Here is a 17,425-nt window from a genome sequence, read left to right as displayed (position 1 = left end):
TGCGGCTCACTGGCGGCACCTAGTGGACAAGACTATGGGAGGCAAGGGCTGCTCGGGGGGGACTGCGTGTGCCGCGGGGACGCCGTCAGTCCGCCGTACGAGATTCGAGCGGTGCGGCGGGGGGCAAACAGCTGACAGCAGACTCAACACAAACTGCTACTGAAAGGAAAAGGACTTTTTCTTGCATTTTCATTGAAACATTTTCTGCCGGAATTCCCAATTCTAAAGACCTGAAACACACTGACAACAACCGAGAATAAAATAAGATAATAAAAGATTCTTCTCTCTCTCTCTCTCTCTCTCTCTCTCTCTCTCTCTCTCTCTCTCTCTCTCTCTCTCACACACACGCACACAATGACAACATGCAATTGAGCTTTTTTATTTTTATATAAATCCCAAGCAATATGTACAGACAGTCGTCTGACAATAACCGACAAACGAAACAATTTGACCGCAGCGCAGCTGTGAGTGTGTGTGTTCACTGTGTGTGTGTGTGTGTGTGTGTGTGGCACACAGAGGCGTTCTGTAAACCCCTCAGTGCCCCCTCTCTCGGGCCGGGGCCCAGGCCTCAGCGTCTCTCAGGCGGTGTCTGTGGTGGTCCGTCCCTCCTGCCCGGGGGCCATGTCTGGGGCAGTAGAGTCTCTGTGGAAACCGCCCCCCTCCCCGTCGCCGCAGTACATCACACTCCCTCCCCCGCGGTGGTCAGCACACCAGCAGGCGGTCCTTGCCGAGTCCCCGGCGCCGGTGAGTGTGGTCCTGCTGCAGCTCCTCGTGGCTTGGGTGCCAGAGCCGCGCCAACACGCGCTCCATGTTCAGGGCGTAGACCGTGTGCGACGCCACCGCCTCACGCTGCACCTGCCGGCACAGAGACGCACTTACAACACAGCAACAACTACACACACGCTAACAACACGGCAACAACCACACACATCACAGCCACACACAACACAGAGATGCACACACACAACACTGCCTCACACAGAGACATGCTCACAACACAGCAATGCACACACACAGTACCTGCAGAGCCTCCAGGAGGTCGGCCATGCTGACCGGGGGCAGGGGGGCGGGCAGGCAGTCCCCTGAACAGGCCAATAGGAGAGCAGCCTGCTGCTCCGCCTCATCTGGGGAGACTCTGGGGGGCGGCCCGGCTGGGAGAGAGGCGCTTGGGGGGGGACTGCGGAGAGGGAGAGAGAGAGAGAGAGAGAGAGAGAGAGAGAGAGAGAGAGAGAGAGAGAGAGAGAGAGAGAGTCAGGGCAGCAAGCAGGAGACGAAAAGCCATCTTTAAAAATAGACCGCCTGTGCATTAAAAATAGACGCTTCCACAGGCTGATTGTGCTGATATGAGCAAAGAACACGGGTAAGAAACAGGAAAAAGGGAAACTCCCTGGTATCTGAGCATCCTGTGGTGAGGCTGGCCCGGCACGGCGCTTCCTGTGGCTATAAAAGGTCAGAGATAAGGAGCTTCCTGGACTGATCCAAACACAGCTGGTTTACTTTTTATCTGCACCTCCATCTGCCCGCGCTGTGCCAGGATGTTTTGTCGACGCGAGGTGTGTCATGGTGACAGAAGCACAGCCACACGCGTGCTCAATCCCCCTGGAGCTCGGACCCGCGGCAAGGCCGGCCCGCAGCCGCACTGAAGCTCGGCATGTGCCCTGGCCTGGCCGGCGTGATACAGCACCGGTAAATCCTGTCCCCTCATTTGTGTGATGGCGACCGGCAACTGCCAGCATCGCCGGCCACACCTCCCGGACCGGCCGCGGCTCGGTCTGTACTGACGGCGCTACAGCAGCGGGGGCTGGGCTGGTGCAGCTCGCCGACCCGGTGCGCCCCCCTGCAGCCCTCTCACCATTCCGTGGTGCTGTGATAGGCCGCCACGCTGTTCTTCAGGTAGGGCTGCGGCGTGATGTCGCTGCTGAAGGCATAGGGGAAGTGTCCGTCACGCAGCCGGTACGCCTTCCTGCGAGACACCACCGCCATCAGCACGTCCTTCAGGTGGTGCTGGGAGAGAGAGAGGAGCAGAAAGAGTGTGAGTGAAAGAGAGAGAGAGAGAGAGAGAGAGAGAGAGAGAGAGAGAGAGAGAGAGGGGCGGCAGCTTCAAAGTTCCTACAGCGGCCACACAAAACAATAAGTAAAAAGATTACTATTGATTATTATCGCTCAAGTATCTTCAGACCTGCACTGCTCTCAAATAGTCAACAACGTAACTGCGCAAAGCAGCACCTTGTCAAAGAGGTGTGGGGGGTTGCCGGCGCCCCGCTCACGCTTCCCAGCCCCCGGCCCAGGCAGCCGCACACACAGAGACCCGGCTCGGGCCCACAGTGTCGCTCAGGGGCTCCTGCTGTGGTTCTGTCTCACTTCCTGTCTGGTCATGGCCCCCCCGCAGCGCTTTTCACTTCCCTTGAGCTCCGGGTGGGGCGGGGGCCACAGGAAGGGGCCCTGCGTGTCCATGCGGCTTTACGAACACACAGTGCTTTTTATTATTATTTGAATTTTCACTTGGTTGTGCTTTTTCTTCTCTGTGTGGGTCACCCGCTCCAAGTCTCGAGGCCGCGTCAGACCGAGAGCGAGAAACCCCCGCTGTGCGAACACCTGACAGCTGACTTTCCACTCGGGGTGGGGGCCACAAAAACAGGCACACAAAAGCCCTCAACCCCTTCCCCCTCGCTCTGGAGAGCTTTCGGGCGGGGGGGATGGGTGGAGTTGTGTATATATGTTACGGTAAATGTGTGAAATGGGAAATGTATAAATGTACCGCCTAGTTGGTAAAAATGGCCCTGTGCGTTCCCCGCGGATCACCTGTGCGCCTCCTGGGGGCCGTAGACAGAGACGCACGTGTGGACAGCGGCAGCTCAGGTGCGCTTGACCGCACGGCTCCGAAATCAGAGTCACTGTGTAGAAAACAGTCACCCAGGCCTGCCCTGGCACTCATCAGACCGTCCACTGAACGGGTTCCGTTGTCGCTGAGCACTGTTGTATCTGAAGTGTGATTTAATGACGAGGCGGCTAATGCAGCTAGGAGGTGATTGGATATCGATCCAAATGAGCCGCTGCAACACTGGGGCATGAACGTCATTCACGGGACTTGTAGTTTTCGTTGCCTTCTGGGTTAATTGTGACAATCTGAACTACATTTCCCACATTTGCTACTGTAATACAATTAATCTCATTATCATCATAATCATGTCAATGTAGTCTTTCCTTATAGAGTTCAAAAAGTGTATTCGCACTGTGCGCCCAAATTGTATTTCACACTCGCACATTATTGTTACTCGTAAATGTGAGTAAAATACTCGCACCGTAGAGCCCTGTCTATACATTAGAGCAAATACTATGATAGTGTTAAGAGCCGGTCTGGCTTATATTTGCATTTCACAGGCGTCAGGTTCTCTCAGGGCCACAGTCCTGCTCAGCGCTCAACACTGCCGCTCACACGGGCTGCACGGCACAGCTGCATGAAACTAAAGCTCCATAACTATGTTAAAAATAATGGTCAATACTTACAATAACGACTATAAAACCAAATAAACATTTATTTATTGTCTGAAGTCTCTCAAAGGATGTTATGGTAATTTGAAAAAATATTTAGCCAATAGTTTGAGAAAACATATCGGTGCATTATCAGTATATGTGAATATCACAATAACCCCTGACTGTGACTCTACATCTTGACAGCACTTAGCTTTCACCGTCCAGGATGTAGGACCTCACTTACTGTACTTGTGTAAATTGTAAATTGGAATTTCTAAAATGTATTTTGAATTGCTGTTTTAGTTAAATTGAATTTGTAATGATTGATGCCTTGTACTTACTGTATTTTTGCACTTATGTTGCAAGTCGCCCTGGATAAGGGCATCTGCCAAGAAATAAAAATAATAATGTGCCGATACAGACATTTCTGTAAAAGGCCGATATCAGCCGATAGTACTGGTGCTCCGATGCATCTGTCGGGCCCTACAATTGACAAGCGTAAAACTAAACATCTGATAAATGAACAAGGAACTGAAACTCACAGGCTGCTCACACATTTCAATGAACAATTATCGCAAATATAATCCACCAAACAACGTCACCCGACTATTCATGGCAACGAATTTCACACTTTTAGTGCATGAACTCAAAGCATGTTCCCGTCTCAACGCGGACAGGAGCGCTGCCCGGCCGGCTCTACTTTATCGGCCTCTCTGCACAGACCCACACGTTATCCGTGGGAAACATTTCCTGTAGCGCCGGTGAATGTGCTGCTCGTCACCCAGGGACGATCTCACCCTGCCGTGTCCTCCCACGCTTCCCCTCCTTCCCTCTCCTCTTCCAGTGCGCACATGCTCTCCCTCTCCCCCAGCTCTCTCGCGCTCTTCCCCCCTCCCCCTCCCTCTCTCTCGCGCTCTCCCTCTCTCCCCCTCCCTCTCTCTCGCGCTCTCCCTCTCCCCCTCCCTCTCTCTCGCGCTCTCCCTCTCCCCCTCCCTCTCGCACACTCCCTCTCTCCCTCTCCACCCCTCTCTCTCTCGCACACTCCCTCTCTCCCTCTCCCCCTCCCTCTCTCGCACACTCCCTCTCTCCCTCTCCCCCTCCCTCTCTCTCACACTCCCTCTCTCCCTCTCCCCCTCCCTCTCTCTCGCGCTCTCCCCCCCTCTCTCTCTCGCACTCTCCCTCTCTCCCCCCCTCTCTCTCCCCCCCTCTCTCTCTCTCCCTCTCTCTCGCACTCTCCCTCTCTCCCCCCCTCTCTCTCTCTCCCTCTCTCCCCCTCCCTCTCTCTCTCTCTCGCGCGCGCTCTCTCCCTCTCCCTCTCCCCCTCCCTCTCTCGCTCTCCCTCCCCCTCCCTCCCACTCCCTCTCTCTCACGCTCTCCCCCTCCCCCTCCCCCTCCCTCTCCCTCACGCTCTCCCTCTCTCCACCTCGCGCTCTCCCCCTCCCTCCCCCTCTTGCGCACTCCCTCTCCCCCTCCCTCTCCCTCACGCTCCCTCTCTCCCCCTCCCTCTCCCTCTCCCTCTCCCTCTCCCTCACGCTCCCCCTCTCCCCCTCCCTCTCTCGCACTCTCCCTCTCCATCTCTCCCCCTCCCTCTCTCGCGCTCTCCCTCTCTCCCCCTCCCTCTCCCTCGCGCTCTCCCCCTCCCTCTTGCGCACTCCCTCTCCCCCTCCCTCTCTCGCACTCTCCCTCTCTCCCCCTCCCTCGCGCTCTCCCCCTCCCTCTCTCGCGCTCTCCCCCTCTCCCTCTCTTGCGCACTCCCTCTCCCCCCCTCCCTCTCCCTCGCGCTCTGCCCCTCTCCCCCTCCCTCTCTCGCACTCTCCCCCTCCCTCCCCCTCTTGCGCACTCCCTCTCTCCCCCTCCCTCTCCCTCACGCTCCCCCCCTCCCCCTCCCTCTCTTGCGCACTCCCTCTCCCTCTCCCTCGCGCTCCCCCTCTCTCTCTCCCCCTCCCTCTCCCTCGCTCCCTCTCTCCCCCTCCCTCTCCCTCGCGCACTCCCCCTCCCTCGCGCACTCCCCCTCCCCCTCCCTCTCTCCCCCTCCCTCTCTCGCACACTCCCTCTCTCCCCCTCTCTCCCCCTCCCTCTCTCGCGCTCTCCCCCTCTCCCTCTCGCACACTCCCTCTCTCCCCCTCCCTCTCCCTCTCTCGCACACTCCCTCTCTCCCCCTCCCTCTCTCGCACACTCCCTCTCTCCCCCTCCCTCTCTCTCCCCATCCCTCTCTCGCGCTCTCCCCCTCTCCCCCTCCCTCTCCCTCGCGCACTCCCTCTCCCCCTCCCTCTCGCAATCTCCCTCTCCCCCTCTCTCCCCCTCTCCCTCTCTCCCCCTCCCTCTCCCTCGCGCACTCCCTCTCCCCCTCCCCCTCCCTCTCTCGCACTCTCCCTCTCCCCCTCTCTCCCCCTCTCCCCCTCTCCCTCTCTTGCGCACTCCCTCTCCCCCCCTCCCTCCCCCTCCCCCTCTCGCACACTCCCCTCTCCCCCCTCCCCCCCCATCCCTCTCTCTCCCCATCCCTCCCTCTCCCCATCCCTCTCTCGCGCTCTCCCCCGCGCACTCCCTCTCCCTCTCCCCCTCCCTCTCTTGCACTCTCCCTCTCCCCCTCTCTCCCTCTCCCTCTCTTGCACTCTCCCTCTCCCCCTCTCTCCCTCTCCCTCTCTTGCGCACTCCCTCCCTCCCCCTCCCTCCCTCTCTCGCACACTCCCTCTCTCCCCCTCCCTCTCCCCCTCCCTCTCTCGCGCTCTCCCTCTCCCCCTCCCTCTCTCTCGCTCTCCCCCTCCCTCTCCCTCCCTCTCTCGCGCTCTCCCTCTCTCCCCCTCCCTCTCGCTCTCCCCCTCCCTCTCCCTCCCTCTCTCGCGCTCTCCCTCTCTCCCCCTCCCTCTCCCCCTCCCTCTCTCGCGCTCTCCCTCTCCCCCTCCCTCTCTCGCGCTCTCCCTCTCCCCCTCCCCCTCTCACGCTCTCCCTCTCCCTCGCGCTCTCCCTCTCCCTCGCGCTCTCCCTCTCCCTCTCCTTCTCCGTCTCTCACGCTCTACCTCACGCTCTCCCTCTCTCTCTTGCGCTCTACGTCTCTCCCTCCATCCCCCTGCCCCCCCTCTCTCCCTCCATCCCCCATCTCTTTTGCGCTCTCTCCCACCCATCTCTCTCTCTCCCCGTACCTCCACAGCGCAGACCAGTGTGCTGACCGCGTCCTCGGTGACGTTGTCCAGGCCGAGCTCGAAGGCCGTGACCATCATGCGCGCCTCCAGTTGCCCCCGGGTGGGCAGTAGCAGAGTGTGTGCGCTGAGCCGCACCTCCTCCTCCTCCCCTCCCGGCTCCCGGGGGCTGAAGGGCTGCGCTGCACTGAGGGGGTTCTGTGCCTGGAACCGGTGCTGTGGGAGAGATGGGGGGTGTTACACAATGACACTCCTGTACACAGAGCCCGACACTAAAGCACACAGCGACACAGAGCCCGACACTAAAGCACACGGCGACACAGAGCCCGACACTAAAGCACACGGCGACACAGAGCCCGACACTAAAGCACACAGCGACACAGAGCCCGACACTAAAGCACACAGCGACACAGAGCCCGACACTAAAGCACACGGCGACACAGAGCCCGACACTAAAGCACACGGCGACACAGAGCCCGACACTAAAGCACACAGCGACACAGAGCCCGACACTAAAGCACACGGCGACACAGAGCCCGACACTAAAGCACACAGCGACACAGAGCCCGACACTAAAGCACACGGCGACACAGAGCCCGACACTAAAGCACACGGCGACACAGAGCCCGACACTAAAGCACACAGCGACACAGAGCCCGACACTAAAGCACACAGCGACACAGAGCCCGACACTAAAGCACACAGCGACACAGAGCCCGACACTAAAGCACACGGCGACACAGAGCCCGACACTAAAGCACACAGCGACACAGAGCCCGACACTAAAGCACACAGCGCTCCGCACGGCGACACAGAGCCCGACACTAAAGCACACAGCGACACAGAGCCCGACACTAAAGCACACAGCGACACAGAGCCCGACACTAAAGCACACAGCGACACAGAGCCCGACACTAAAGCACACAGCGACACAGAGCCCGACACTAAAGCACACAGCGACACAGAGCCCGACACTAACACACAGTAATGTACACACACACACACACACACAGGTGCAGGTCAGTGACGGGGAAGGACTCACGTCAAACTTCTGCCTGACAGAGGAGAACTTCTTCTTCCCTTTGGGTTTCCCGGGCTTGGAGGGCAGTGAGCTGGCACCTTCTTCAGGGCCACAGGGAACAGCCACGCCAGGAGAGAGGGAGAGAGAGAGAGACAGAGAGAGAGAGAGAGAGAGAGAAACCAGGTCATTCACATCCTCAAATGGGAAAACTCTGGTTACAATGAGGGGTTTCGTGTGCCCCTCTTACCTGGAGTGGAGACCATGATCTGACAACGGGTGAGGATGGCCAGCAGGAAGTCATTGTGGACGTGCACTGCGGAGACAAGCCAGCAGGGGTCAGTGTGCAGCTCGGACACCTCCCCCCCACAGACCAACAGACGGGCGAGTCCACAGAGCCGCTCTATCAGCTCTCACTCGAACCCAAGTCCTTAACACCTGGCTTTTTACAGGCAGCTATCGAAATGACTTGATAATTAGAATAATATCAACGACTACTACGAATCAGGTGCAGGACTACAATAACAGTAACACAAGCACGCAATGACAACACAAGCCCCCCCGCCGCGCACCATTGTCGTGCGTGAGGAGCCGGCGCGCCTCGCTGTCAAACTCTTCTTTGCTGATCTTCTGCTTGAACCACAGCTTCAGGTTGGCCCAGTACCTTTGGACAGAGACAGCACCAATCAACACGGGACATGCAGGCACAACTTGCATCAGTGCGTGCTTTGGCAAAATCAGTTTTTAATCAATATAGCATCATTCGCAGGGCAGATTGAAAACAGACAAAATGAATATACAATAAACAAGATAAAACATGAGGCCCGTAAAGAACATTATTGTAAATCGATATTGAATGGTATAACTAATGCCAGCGGGGTCTGGAGAACCAGCAGCTCAGAAGCCATACAGGTGAGTCACATGACCCAAATAATAACATCCTGCAGAGACGTAATAAAGCACATACATCACTGCTTATTACTGTTAATAAACACAACAGGTGTGTTTCATATCCCTACATAATATAAAACACTCTATAAATCGAGAGCAGAAGTTTGATTCCTATATGCAATGCATATGCAATGACTGTGTCTGTACTCAAATATCACGGCAGTCCCGCGGCGAGCCACTCGGGTGAAAGGGCCGAACCGGCCTCGCCGGCGGTGCCGTAAACGGGTGGCCTGCGACGTCAATACCATCAGGTTTACGACACTTTAGGGAACTGCGCTGCTGAATGCAGGACCCACACGCGTCTCTCTGTGCTGCGAGTGAGAGTAACACACTTCATACACGAGAAAACAAACCAGTCACTCGCTGTCCTTATATACGCGACATGAAAGTGACCGTGCACCATCGAAATAAAGACGCTCTATATCTGGGGCAAGGCGTCAGGAAAGGCCGGCGCTTTGTCAGGCCTGTGTCTGGAAAGCGCCGGAGCGGCCGGAGTCGGCGTGTGTCCATCGGCCTGGATCTACTCACTGCTTCACGTTGTCCCCCAGAGCCTCGCTGAGGTTTTTCTTGGCCGCTTCCAGCTCGCTAACGTGAGCCGCCATGGCGCCGGAAAGCCTGGGCCTGTGGACGGAGCAGGCGGAGCTGCTGCCGGGGGAAGAGGGAGCGCCTCCTTGTTGTTCTTCCGGGTCGTGCCCTCTTCCGCTTCCGCTTCCCCTGCTCACACTACGTTGCGGTGTAGATGTTTTTAATCATGTTATCGATTTATCTTGATCAGCTATTAATTAAACACACCAAAAACCAATATGAGGAATATATGAACTATTACTTCAATCTTTCTACCAGATCTGTTTCATAATCACAACAAATGCCATAACTAGTTTGGCAAAACCCATTTATTTATGACTAAAGTCTCTCATTGCGGTTCCCTCACCCTTGCACACACTTACTGGAACACTCTCTCTCTCACACCTCACTGGGAATGTCACACTGTGGTTACGATCAGGGCGTCCAGGGGCCCAAGAGCCGGAGACACTGTTGTGGCCCCGGGGACTGGATCACATTAAAGGAAGACACTTCATAATAAATGTTTCTTTTGTTTTTTTAATAATGGGGGGTGGGGTGGGTGGGACTCACTTCTCTTCCCCATCCAGTATTGTATCTCCACTACCCCCCCCCCCAATATCAGCAGCAATGTTACCCCCCTCCCCTGCCGTACCGCACAGCACGCCCCCCGACCGCAGTGTCTGTGTCTCGTCGTAATTATTCTTACAATTATTCATATTATAATTATCAACACATTATTATTTTCATATTTAACATTTCCTCTGTACACCCGTTTGCCTGTTCGCTCCTCTTGGGTTCAGGGTCAGAGTGGGACCCCCTCTCCGCTCTGCCCCACCCCTACGCAGTCTTTGTCTGCAGAGTTGATAGAGTTGATAGCGCCTTTCCAGCTGGAAGAACAGGGCCGCCTCCTCCCACCCCAGCCAGGGGTCCACAGTGGGCTCTGGACGTCTCCCACAGAGTGTGCGTGGAGACAACACACCAAGCGTCTCTGAACCGGGCCAGTGCCGAGGAGAGCCGGGCTTCACGGCTCATGTCTACTCTCCGTCAAGACCAGACGGGCAAAGTCCAGTTTTGTCTTCCGTCTCTGGCGCTCTGTGGACATTAATGGGGGGTTTCAGCCCAGAAATCAATGTCCATTGGTCCTGTGTGTGTGTGTGTGTGTGTGTGTGTGTGTGTGTAAGGGAAGCTTGGGGTCTCTGCAGTTCCTGCTCCCTCCCCAACTTGGTGCCCCTTGCTTCTGTCCTCCTCTCCTCTTCTTCCCCATAACCCCACTCCCCCTCTGTACTCCTATCTCCCCATTTCCTCCCCTCAATCCTTCTCCCTATCCCCTTGTCTCTCCTTCTCCCTCCCACTCTCCAGCTCTAGGAGTGCTGCAGGTTGATGCGGTCCTCGATGAGGGTGCTGTCTGGCCCCTGGGCGTCGATGCACTGCTTCACTGCGGCCAGAACGCTGTCCAGCCGCCGGTCCAGCGCGGCCAGGTGCGCCTCAGTCAGCACCGGGAACAGGGGGTCGTGGCTGGTGGCCGTGCGCAGCGCCGAGCTCAGAGCGCCCCCCCGCAGCAGGGTCAGTCTGTTCCAGGTGGAGACGCGCAGCCTGGGGGGGAAGTGAGACTTTAGGAACATACAAATCAGGAGCGAAGGCCCCACGACACTATTCAAAAAGCATCCGAGAGAGAGAGAGATCAGTCCTGAGTGCTCGATTTATCTGAGTGATGTCAAGTTGCTCCTACTCTTACTCTGAGGAGTAAAAGCTATTCATAAAGATTCTTTAGAATTAAAAATCCTCCCAACTCAACCAATATTTAGGAGGCCTCACGAGCTCCCCTACCTAGTCAGGAGTTGGAGACGGCAGCAATGAGAAGAGACCGACAATGTTGCGCGTGTGTGTCAGAGATGCAGGTGTGACAATGTTGCGTGTGTGTGTCAGAGATGCAGGTGTGACAATGTTGCGTGTGTGTGTCAGAGATGCAGGTGTGACAATGTTGCATGTGTGTCAGAGATGCAGGTGTGACAATGTTGCGTGTGTGTGTGTGTCAGAGATGCAGGTGTGACAATGTTGCGTGTGTGTCAGAGATGCAGGAGTGACAATGTTGCGTGTGTGTGTCAGAGATGCAGGTGTGACAATGTTGCGTGTGTGTGTGTGTGTCAGAGATGCAGGTGTGACAATGTTGCGTGTGTGTGTGTGTCAGAGATGCAGGTGTGACAATGTTGCGTGTGTGTGTCAGAGATGCAGGTGTGACAATGTTGCGTGTGTGTGTGTGTCAGAGATGCAGGTGTGACAATGTTGCGTGTGTGTCAGAGATGCAGGAGTGACAATGTTGCGTGTGTGTGTCAGAGATGCAGGTGTGACAATGTTGCGTGTGTGTGTGTGTGTCAGAGATGCAGGTGTGACAATGTTGCGTGTGTGTGTGTGTCAGAGATGCAGGTGTGACAATGTTGCGTGTGTGTCAGAGATGCAGGTGTGACAATGTTGCGTGTGTGTCAGAGATGCAGGTGTGACAATGTTGCGTGTGTGTCAGAGATGCAGGTGTGACAATGTTGCGTGTGTGTGTCAGAGATGCAGGAGTGACAATGTTGCGTGTGTGTGTCAGAGATGCAGGTGTGACAATGTTGCGTGTGTGTGTCAGAGATGCAGGTGTGACAATGTTGCGTGTGTGTGTCAGAGATGCAGGTGTGACAATGTTGCGCGTGTTTGTCAGAGATGCAGGTGTGACAATGTTGCGCGTGTGTGTCAGAGATGCAGGTGTGACAATGTTGCGTGTGTGTCAGAGATGCAGGTGTGACAATGTTGCGTGTGTGTCAGAGATGCAGGTGTGACAATGTTGCATGTGTGTGTCAGAGATGCAGGTGTGACAATGTTACGTGTGTGTGTCAGAGATGCAGGTGTGACAATGTTGCGTGTGTGTGTGTCAGAGATGCAGGTGTGACAATGTTGCGTGTGTGTGTGTCAGAGATGCAGGTGTGACAATGTTGCGTGTGTGTCAGAGATGCAGGAGTGACAATGTTGCGTGTGTGTGTCAGAGATGCAGGTGTGACAATGTTGCGTGTGTGTGTCAGAGATGCAGGTGTGACAATGTTGCGTGTGTGTCAGAGATGCAGGTGTGACAATGTTGCGTGTGTGTGTCAGAGATGCAGGTGTGACAATGTTGCGTGTGTGTGTCAGAGATGCAGGTGTGACAATGTTGCGTGTGTGTGTCAGAGATGCAGGTGTGACAATGTTGCGTGTGTGTGTGTCAGAGATGCAGGTGTGACAATGTTGTGTGTGTGTGTGTGTCAGAGATGCAGGTGTGACAATGTTGCGTGTGTGTGTCAGAGATGCAGGTGTGACAATGTTGCGTGTGTGTCAGAGATGCAGGTGTGACAATGTTGCGTGTGTGTCAGAGATGCAGGTGTGACAATGTTGCGTGTGTGTGTCAGAGATGCAGGAGTGACAATGTTGCGTGTGTGTGTCAGAGATGCAGGTGTGACAATGTTGCGTGTGTGTGTCAGAGATGCAGGTGTGACAATGTTGCGTGTGTGTGTCAGAGATGCAGGTGTGACAATGTTGCGCGTGTTTGTCAGAGATGCAGGTGTGACAATGTTGCGCGTGTGTGTCAGAGATGCAGGTGTGACAATGTTGCGTGTGTGTCAGAGATGCAGGTGTGACAATGTTGCGTGTGTGTCAGAGATGCAGGTGTGACAATGTTGCATGTGTGTGTCAGAGATGCAGGTGTGACAATGTTACGTGTGTGTGTCAGAGATGCAGGTGTGACAATGTTGCGTGTGTGTGTGTCAGAGATGCAGGTGTGACAATGTTGCGTGTGTGTGTGTCAGAGATGCAGGTGTGACAATGTTGCGTGTGTGTCAGAGATGCAGGAGTGACAATGTTGCGTGTGTGTGTCAGAGATGCAGGTGTGACAATGTTGCGTGTGTGTGTCAGAGATGCAGGTGTGACAATGTTGCGTGTGTGTCAGAGATGCAGGTGTGACAATGTTGCGTGTGTGTGTCAGAGATGCAGGTGTGACAATGTTGCGTGTGTGTGTCAGAGATGCAGGTGTGACAATGTTGCGTGTGTGTGTCAGAGATGCAGGTGTGACAATGTTGCGTGTGTGTGTGTCGGAGATGCAGGTGTGACAATGTTGTGTGTGTGTGTGTGTCAGAGATGCAGGTGTGACAATGTTGCGTGTGTGTGTCAGAGATGCAGGTGTGACAATGTTGCGTGTGTGTGTCAGAGATGCAGGTGTGACAATGTTGCGTGTCTGGCCACAGGGGAAATGCAACAATGTAGCAGTGGTGATTTGGGACCATCATCACAGCCGTCAATAAATAATTTCCCATCAAACCACACTGGCATTAACACCCGAGATCGTCCCCACCGCTGTAGTTTTAGAAGCGAGTAGTTTTTCGAGATTTACAATTATACTGTAATTAAACTATAATCGTAAATCTCAAAAAAACTACTCGCTTCTAAATCTTTTGTAGTCATTTTTGTATTACTTAAATACATGTTAATTTGGATTCATATGGTTTTTTTTTTCTGACTTATGTGAACAAAAAGACACAAATAGGTACATTTCAAAACATCACTGTCCTGGTCACAAAAGCAAAGTTTGTGGGGAATAATACTCATTTTCTATACTTTTGAGGCATAAGCAATTAGGAAATAACACTTACTACCCAAGAACAAAAATTGTGTTACATTGTGTAATCAGTGATTTTACCTATTTAACCAAAATGACGAAAATACATCAGCTAAAAGTAGGTGTAAGAGACTTTCTGACTGACTTCTACCTCCTGTTCTGAGCGAGGAGTAAACCTACTTTTCGTGAGATTCCTAGGAGTGATTCTGAGATTCTGCTCTCACACCCACGGGGGGTCTGGTACGTCTGTCTGCGGTACTTACATGCAGCACTGATACAGCGGAGCAAGGATACTCCTCTCGTCCAGAGCGGGGTTCCCAAAGCTGCAGGGAAACGATACACAGTCAGACAGAGGAGAGAGAGGAAGGAAGCACAGACACATGCACGAGAGAGAGAGGGAGCAAAGACAGAGAGAGCGAGTTAGCACAGACACATGAGAGAGAACAGACACGCACACACAGAGAGGAGAGGGGGAGAGCAGGGGAAAGCAGACATGGGGAGGGGACAGTGGTGGGCGTGGCCGGGGTCGTGACCTCTTGGCGTTGTCCAGCAGGATGAGCATGCTGGCGCCGCCGTCGTCCTGGAAGCTCTCGTAGTGGTGCCGGTCCGCGTTGCCGATCAGGTAGTCGAACACGGCTGTGTCCACCACGTCCAGCAGCCGCGGCCCGGCGTCATACGGCGGCATCTTCTTCACCGCCTCGCAGTAGCTCTCATCGTACTCCCAGCTGAGGGGGACAGAGGGACAGCATGAACACCGCCGGACACACCATCCTTCACAGCAGACGGGGGCCGCGTGACATTGCCATACGTCTCCACACCCTCAGCGCGCAGCCACACTGTCGGGAGACGGGGACAGAGAGAGACTCACCGGGCCAGTTTGCCTTCTCGGTAGGTGCGGCCCCAGGGGTGCCGGTGCTTCTGCAAAGGCCACACGTCCGGCAGCCACAGCGTGACGGACCCCTCCATCACGTCCCCCAGAGCACACGCCGGTTCGCTCTCACGGCAGTAATAGCACTTCCCGTAGAAGCAGGAGTTATTGCCTGAGAGGGAGAGGAGGGAGGAGAGTCAGAGAGCCCGAGAGACAGCGAGAGAGAGAGAGAGAGGGCGGGAGGGAGCGAGGGCCTCGGCTCACCCTGCGTCAGGAAGGTGCTCAGCAGCTGCTCCGTGGCCACGGGCCGGATCTCCGTGCGCAGACTCACAAACCGGCCCACCACCAGGGGCGCCCTGTGGAAGCCCAGGATCCTGCAGAGACAGAGGCAGGGGCTGAGGTTGTGTGTCATCCTGTCAATCACACTGACACAACCCTCCCCACGTATGGCCTTATCGGTCCCCAGGGAGCCGCCTTCGGTCGAACCCTCGTGTCCCCAGCGGCGTGGCGCTATTTCATACCCTAGAAATACCCATCCGGACAGGAACACACGCCTCACAGACATGCACAGGGTTACTGGAGAAAAGCGTCACTTCCTTTGCTCAACACACACAGTAACACCAACACAGTGAGGAGTGCTGGGGGGAGACGCAGCTCGAGCAGCAGCTGCACTCTGGGGGGTCTGGCGGACATGCAATGCCTGTTTTGGGAGGCTGTGAGGCTGTCAGACAGGTAGAGGCGGAATAAGCAGTGAAGCAACAGCACAGACTCAACCACCGCCCTGCACACACCTCAGGCAAGCGACTCCTCTCTCTCTCAGGTGTGTGAGATCATTAGATTTCCTAGCAGACGCCCTATCCAGGGTAATTTACAATGGTTACAATATATCACATTGTTCTCACACACAATGACCCATGGGTACAACTCAGATTATTTAGAACATGAGTTCATGAGATGGAAGGTCCTTTTGTTTTGTTTCATAGGTTTGAAAATTATTTAAAGTAAGTCAAATCTGAACAAGGCTTGTGTATAAGAACATAGTGTCCAATCGAGAGGAGCACATTCGCCCCATCGTGCTCGTTTGGTGTCCATTAATATCTAAGTGATCAAGGAACCTATCCAGTCTGTTTTTGAATGTTCCCAAATTGTCTCTTCAGCCACATCGCTGGGGAGTTTGTTCAGATTGTGACGCCTCTCTGTGTGAAGAAGTGTCTCCTGTTTTCTGTCTTGAATGCCTTGAAGCCCAGTTTCCATTTGTGTCCCGGGTGCGTGTGTCCCTGCTGATCTGGAAAAGCTCCTCTGGTTTGATGTGGTCGATACCTTTCATGATTTTGAAGACTTGAATCAAGTCCCCACGTAGTCTTCTCTGTTCCAGGGTGAAAAGGTTCAGTTCCTCAGTCTCTCAGTAGGACATTCCCTTCAGACCTGGAATAAGTCTGGTTGCTCCTCTGAACTGCCTCTAGAGCAGCGATATCTTTCTTGAAGTGTGGAGCCCAGAACTGTCCACAGTATCCAGATGAGCTCTAACTAGTGCATTGTACAGTCTGAACATCACTGCCCTTGTTCTCAATTCTACCCACGTCTTTGCTCTCTCTCTCAGGTGTGTTACCTGTCCAGGTGGAAGGCAGCTACCTCGGCGTTGTGCCGGTCGTATCCTGCGTAGGGCTCCCCCTCCACCACGTAGTCTCGACTGTACCTGGGGGAGGGAGGGGCAGGTTGTCTTTAATCCACTCACAACACCTTTCTGTAACAATAACAAAATGAGTTTCCCTCCTCTCTCTCCTCCCTCCCCAGCGCCTCCCTCACCGCCCGGGTACCTCTTGGGCTTGAACACGACCTTCTGCCCTCCCTCCAGCACCAGCAGGGCCTTCAGCTGGGTGCCCTTGTAGCCGACGTCGGCGCGCTCCACGCGGGCGGTGGCCATGGCCCCTAGCACGGCGGCCAGCTCGGGGGTGTCCTCGGGGTAGACCTCCCGCGGCCCCACCCACTGCGCCGCCACCTCCCAGGGCGACTGCAGCGTGTGGGACAGCCGCGCCCCACGGGCCAGGCGCAGCGCCCCCTGCATGCGGTGGAAGGCCCGGAGGTCGCTGCGGCCGGCGGCGGAGCCCTCCCCCCCATCCAGCAGGAACACCTTGACCAGGCCGAGCAGCAGCAGTGCCGCGCACAGCACCACCACCCTCTGCTTCAGCTTCATAGCCTGGGCCGGCAACCCCCCGCTCCCGCTCCTCCGCTCTCTTCCTCTCCTCCTCTCACCCACCCACAACCTCTCCCTCTCCTCTCACCTCTTCCTTGCTCTGCACTCCTCCTGGATGGTATTCCTCTCCTCTCCTCTCCCTAGGAGGCCTGTTCTCCTTCACACTCTCCCTCCTCACCTTACCTCTCCCCCTTCCTTGCCTCACTTCACCTCTATCTCCCTCTCTCTCTCTCTCTATCCTCCCCGGACAGCTTTTGCTACTGCTGCTACCGCCTCTACTCCCTCCTTTCTCCTCCTCCCTCCCTCGCTCTACCCCTGCAGCCCCGTCATCGCACAGCCCAGCACTGAACACTGAGTCTCTGCTCACCTGCGGAGGAGACACAACAGGAGAAAGAGTGTAAGTTGCCAGCTGTGATCTCACTGACACTCACTCACTCACTCACTTCATTCTCTCTCTCAGGGTGACAGATCCGCCTCGCCTCTCCCATCACCTTGCACACTGAGGTAGAGACTAATCACGTGATGTTCATGAGCTCTGATTAGAGAAGCGTGCCTAATCATCTACTAATTTATCTAATTAAATTATCCCTGCTGTGTGGCC

The 17,425-nt window shown here is 55.2% G+C and overlaps 2 protein-coding genes across 2 annotated transcripts; both read right to left on the bottom strand.

Annotated features, from left to right (window-relative positions):
* Positions 1–363: 363 nt before the first annotated feature.
* Positions 364–9,290, bottom strand: tada1 (transcriptional adaptor 1). The gene is made up of 8 exons (XM_066692494.1): positions 9,109–9,290; positions 8,202–8,293; positions 7,880–7,945; positions 7,654–7,733; positions 6,615–6,827; positions 1,853–2,004; positions 1,021–1,177; positions 364–855 (listed from the first exon to the last, which is right to left on the bottom strand). The coding sequence occupies exons 1-8, from the start codon at positions 9,180–9,182 to the stop codon at positions 703–705; spliced, it is 987 nt and encodes a 328-aa protein (XP_066548591.1). The 5' UTR covers positions 9,183–9,290; the 3' UTR covers positions 364–702.
* Positions 9,291–9,458: 168 nt separating this feature from the next.
* Positions 9,459–17,215, bottom strand: fam20b (FAM20B glycosaminoglycan xylosylkinase). The gene is made up of 7 exons (XM_066692493.1): positions 16,448–17,215; positions 16,240–16,326; positions 14,895–15,004; positions 14,631–14,802; positions 14,296–14,487; positions 14,026–14,085; positions 9,459–10,737 (listed from the first exon to the last, which is right to left on the bottom strand). The coding sequence occupies exons 1-7, from the start codon at positions 16,822–16,824 to the stop codon at positions 10,506–10,508; spliced, it is 1,230 nt and encodes a 409-aa protein (XP_066548590.1). The 5' UTR covers positions 16,825–17,215; the 3' UTR covers positions 9,459–10,505.
* Between the last annotated feature and the right edge of the window lie 210 nt (positions 17,216–17,425).

Source organism: Amia ocellicauda, chromosome 19 (assembly GCF_036373705.1).
Source record: "Amia ocellicauda isolate fAmiCal2 chromosome 19, fAmiCal2.hap1, whole genome shotgun sequence".
NCBI classification, from domain to species: Eukaryota; Metazoa; Chordata; class Actinopteri; order Amiiformes; family Amiidae; genus Amia; species Amia ocellicauda.
Note: the sequence above shows the minus strand (reverse complement) of the source record. Positions and strands in the feature narration are given on the sequence as shown.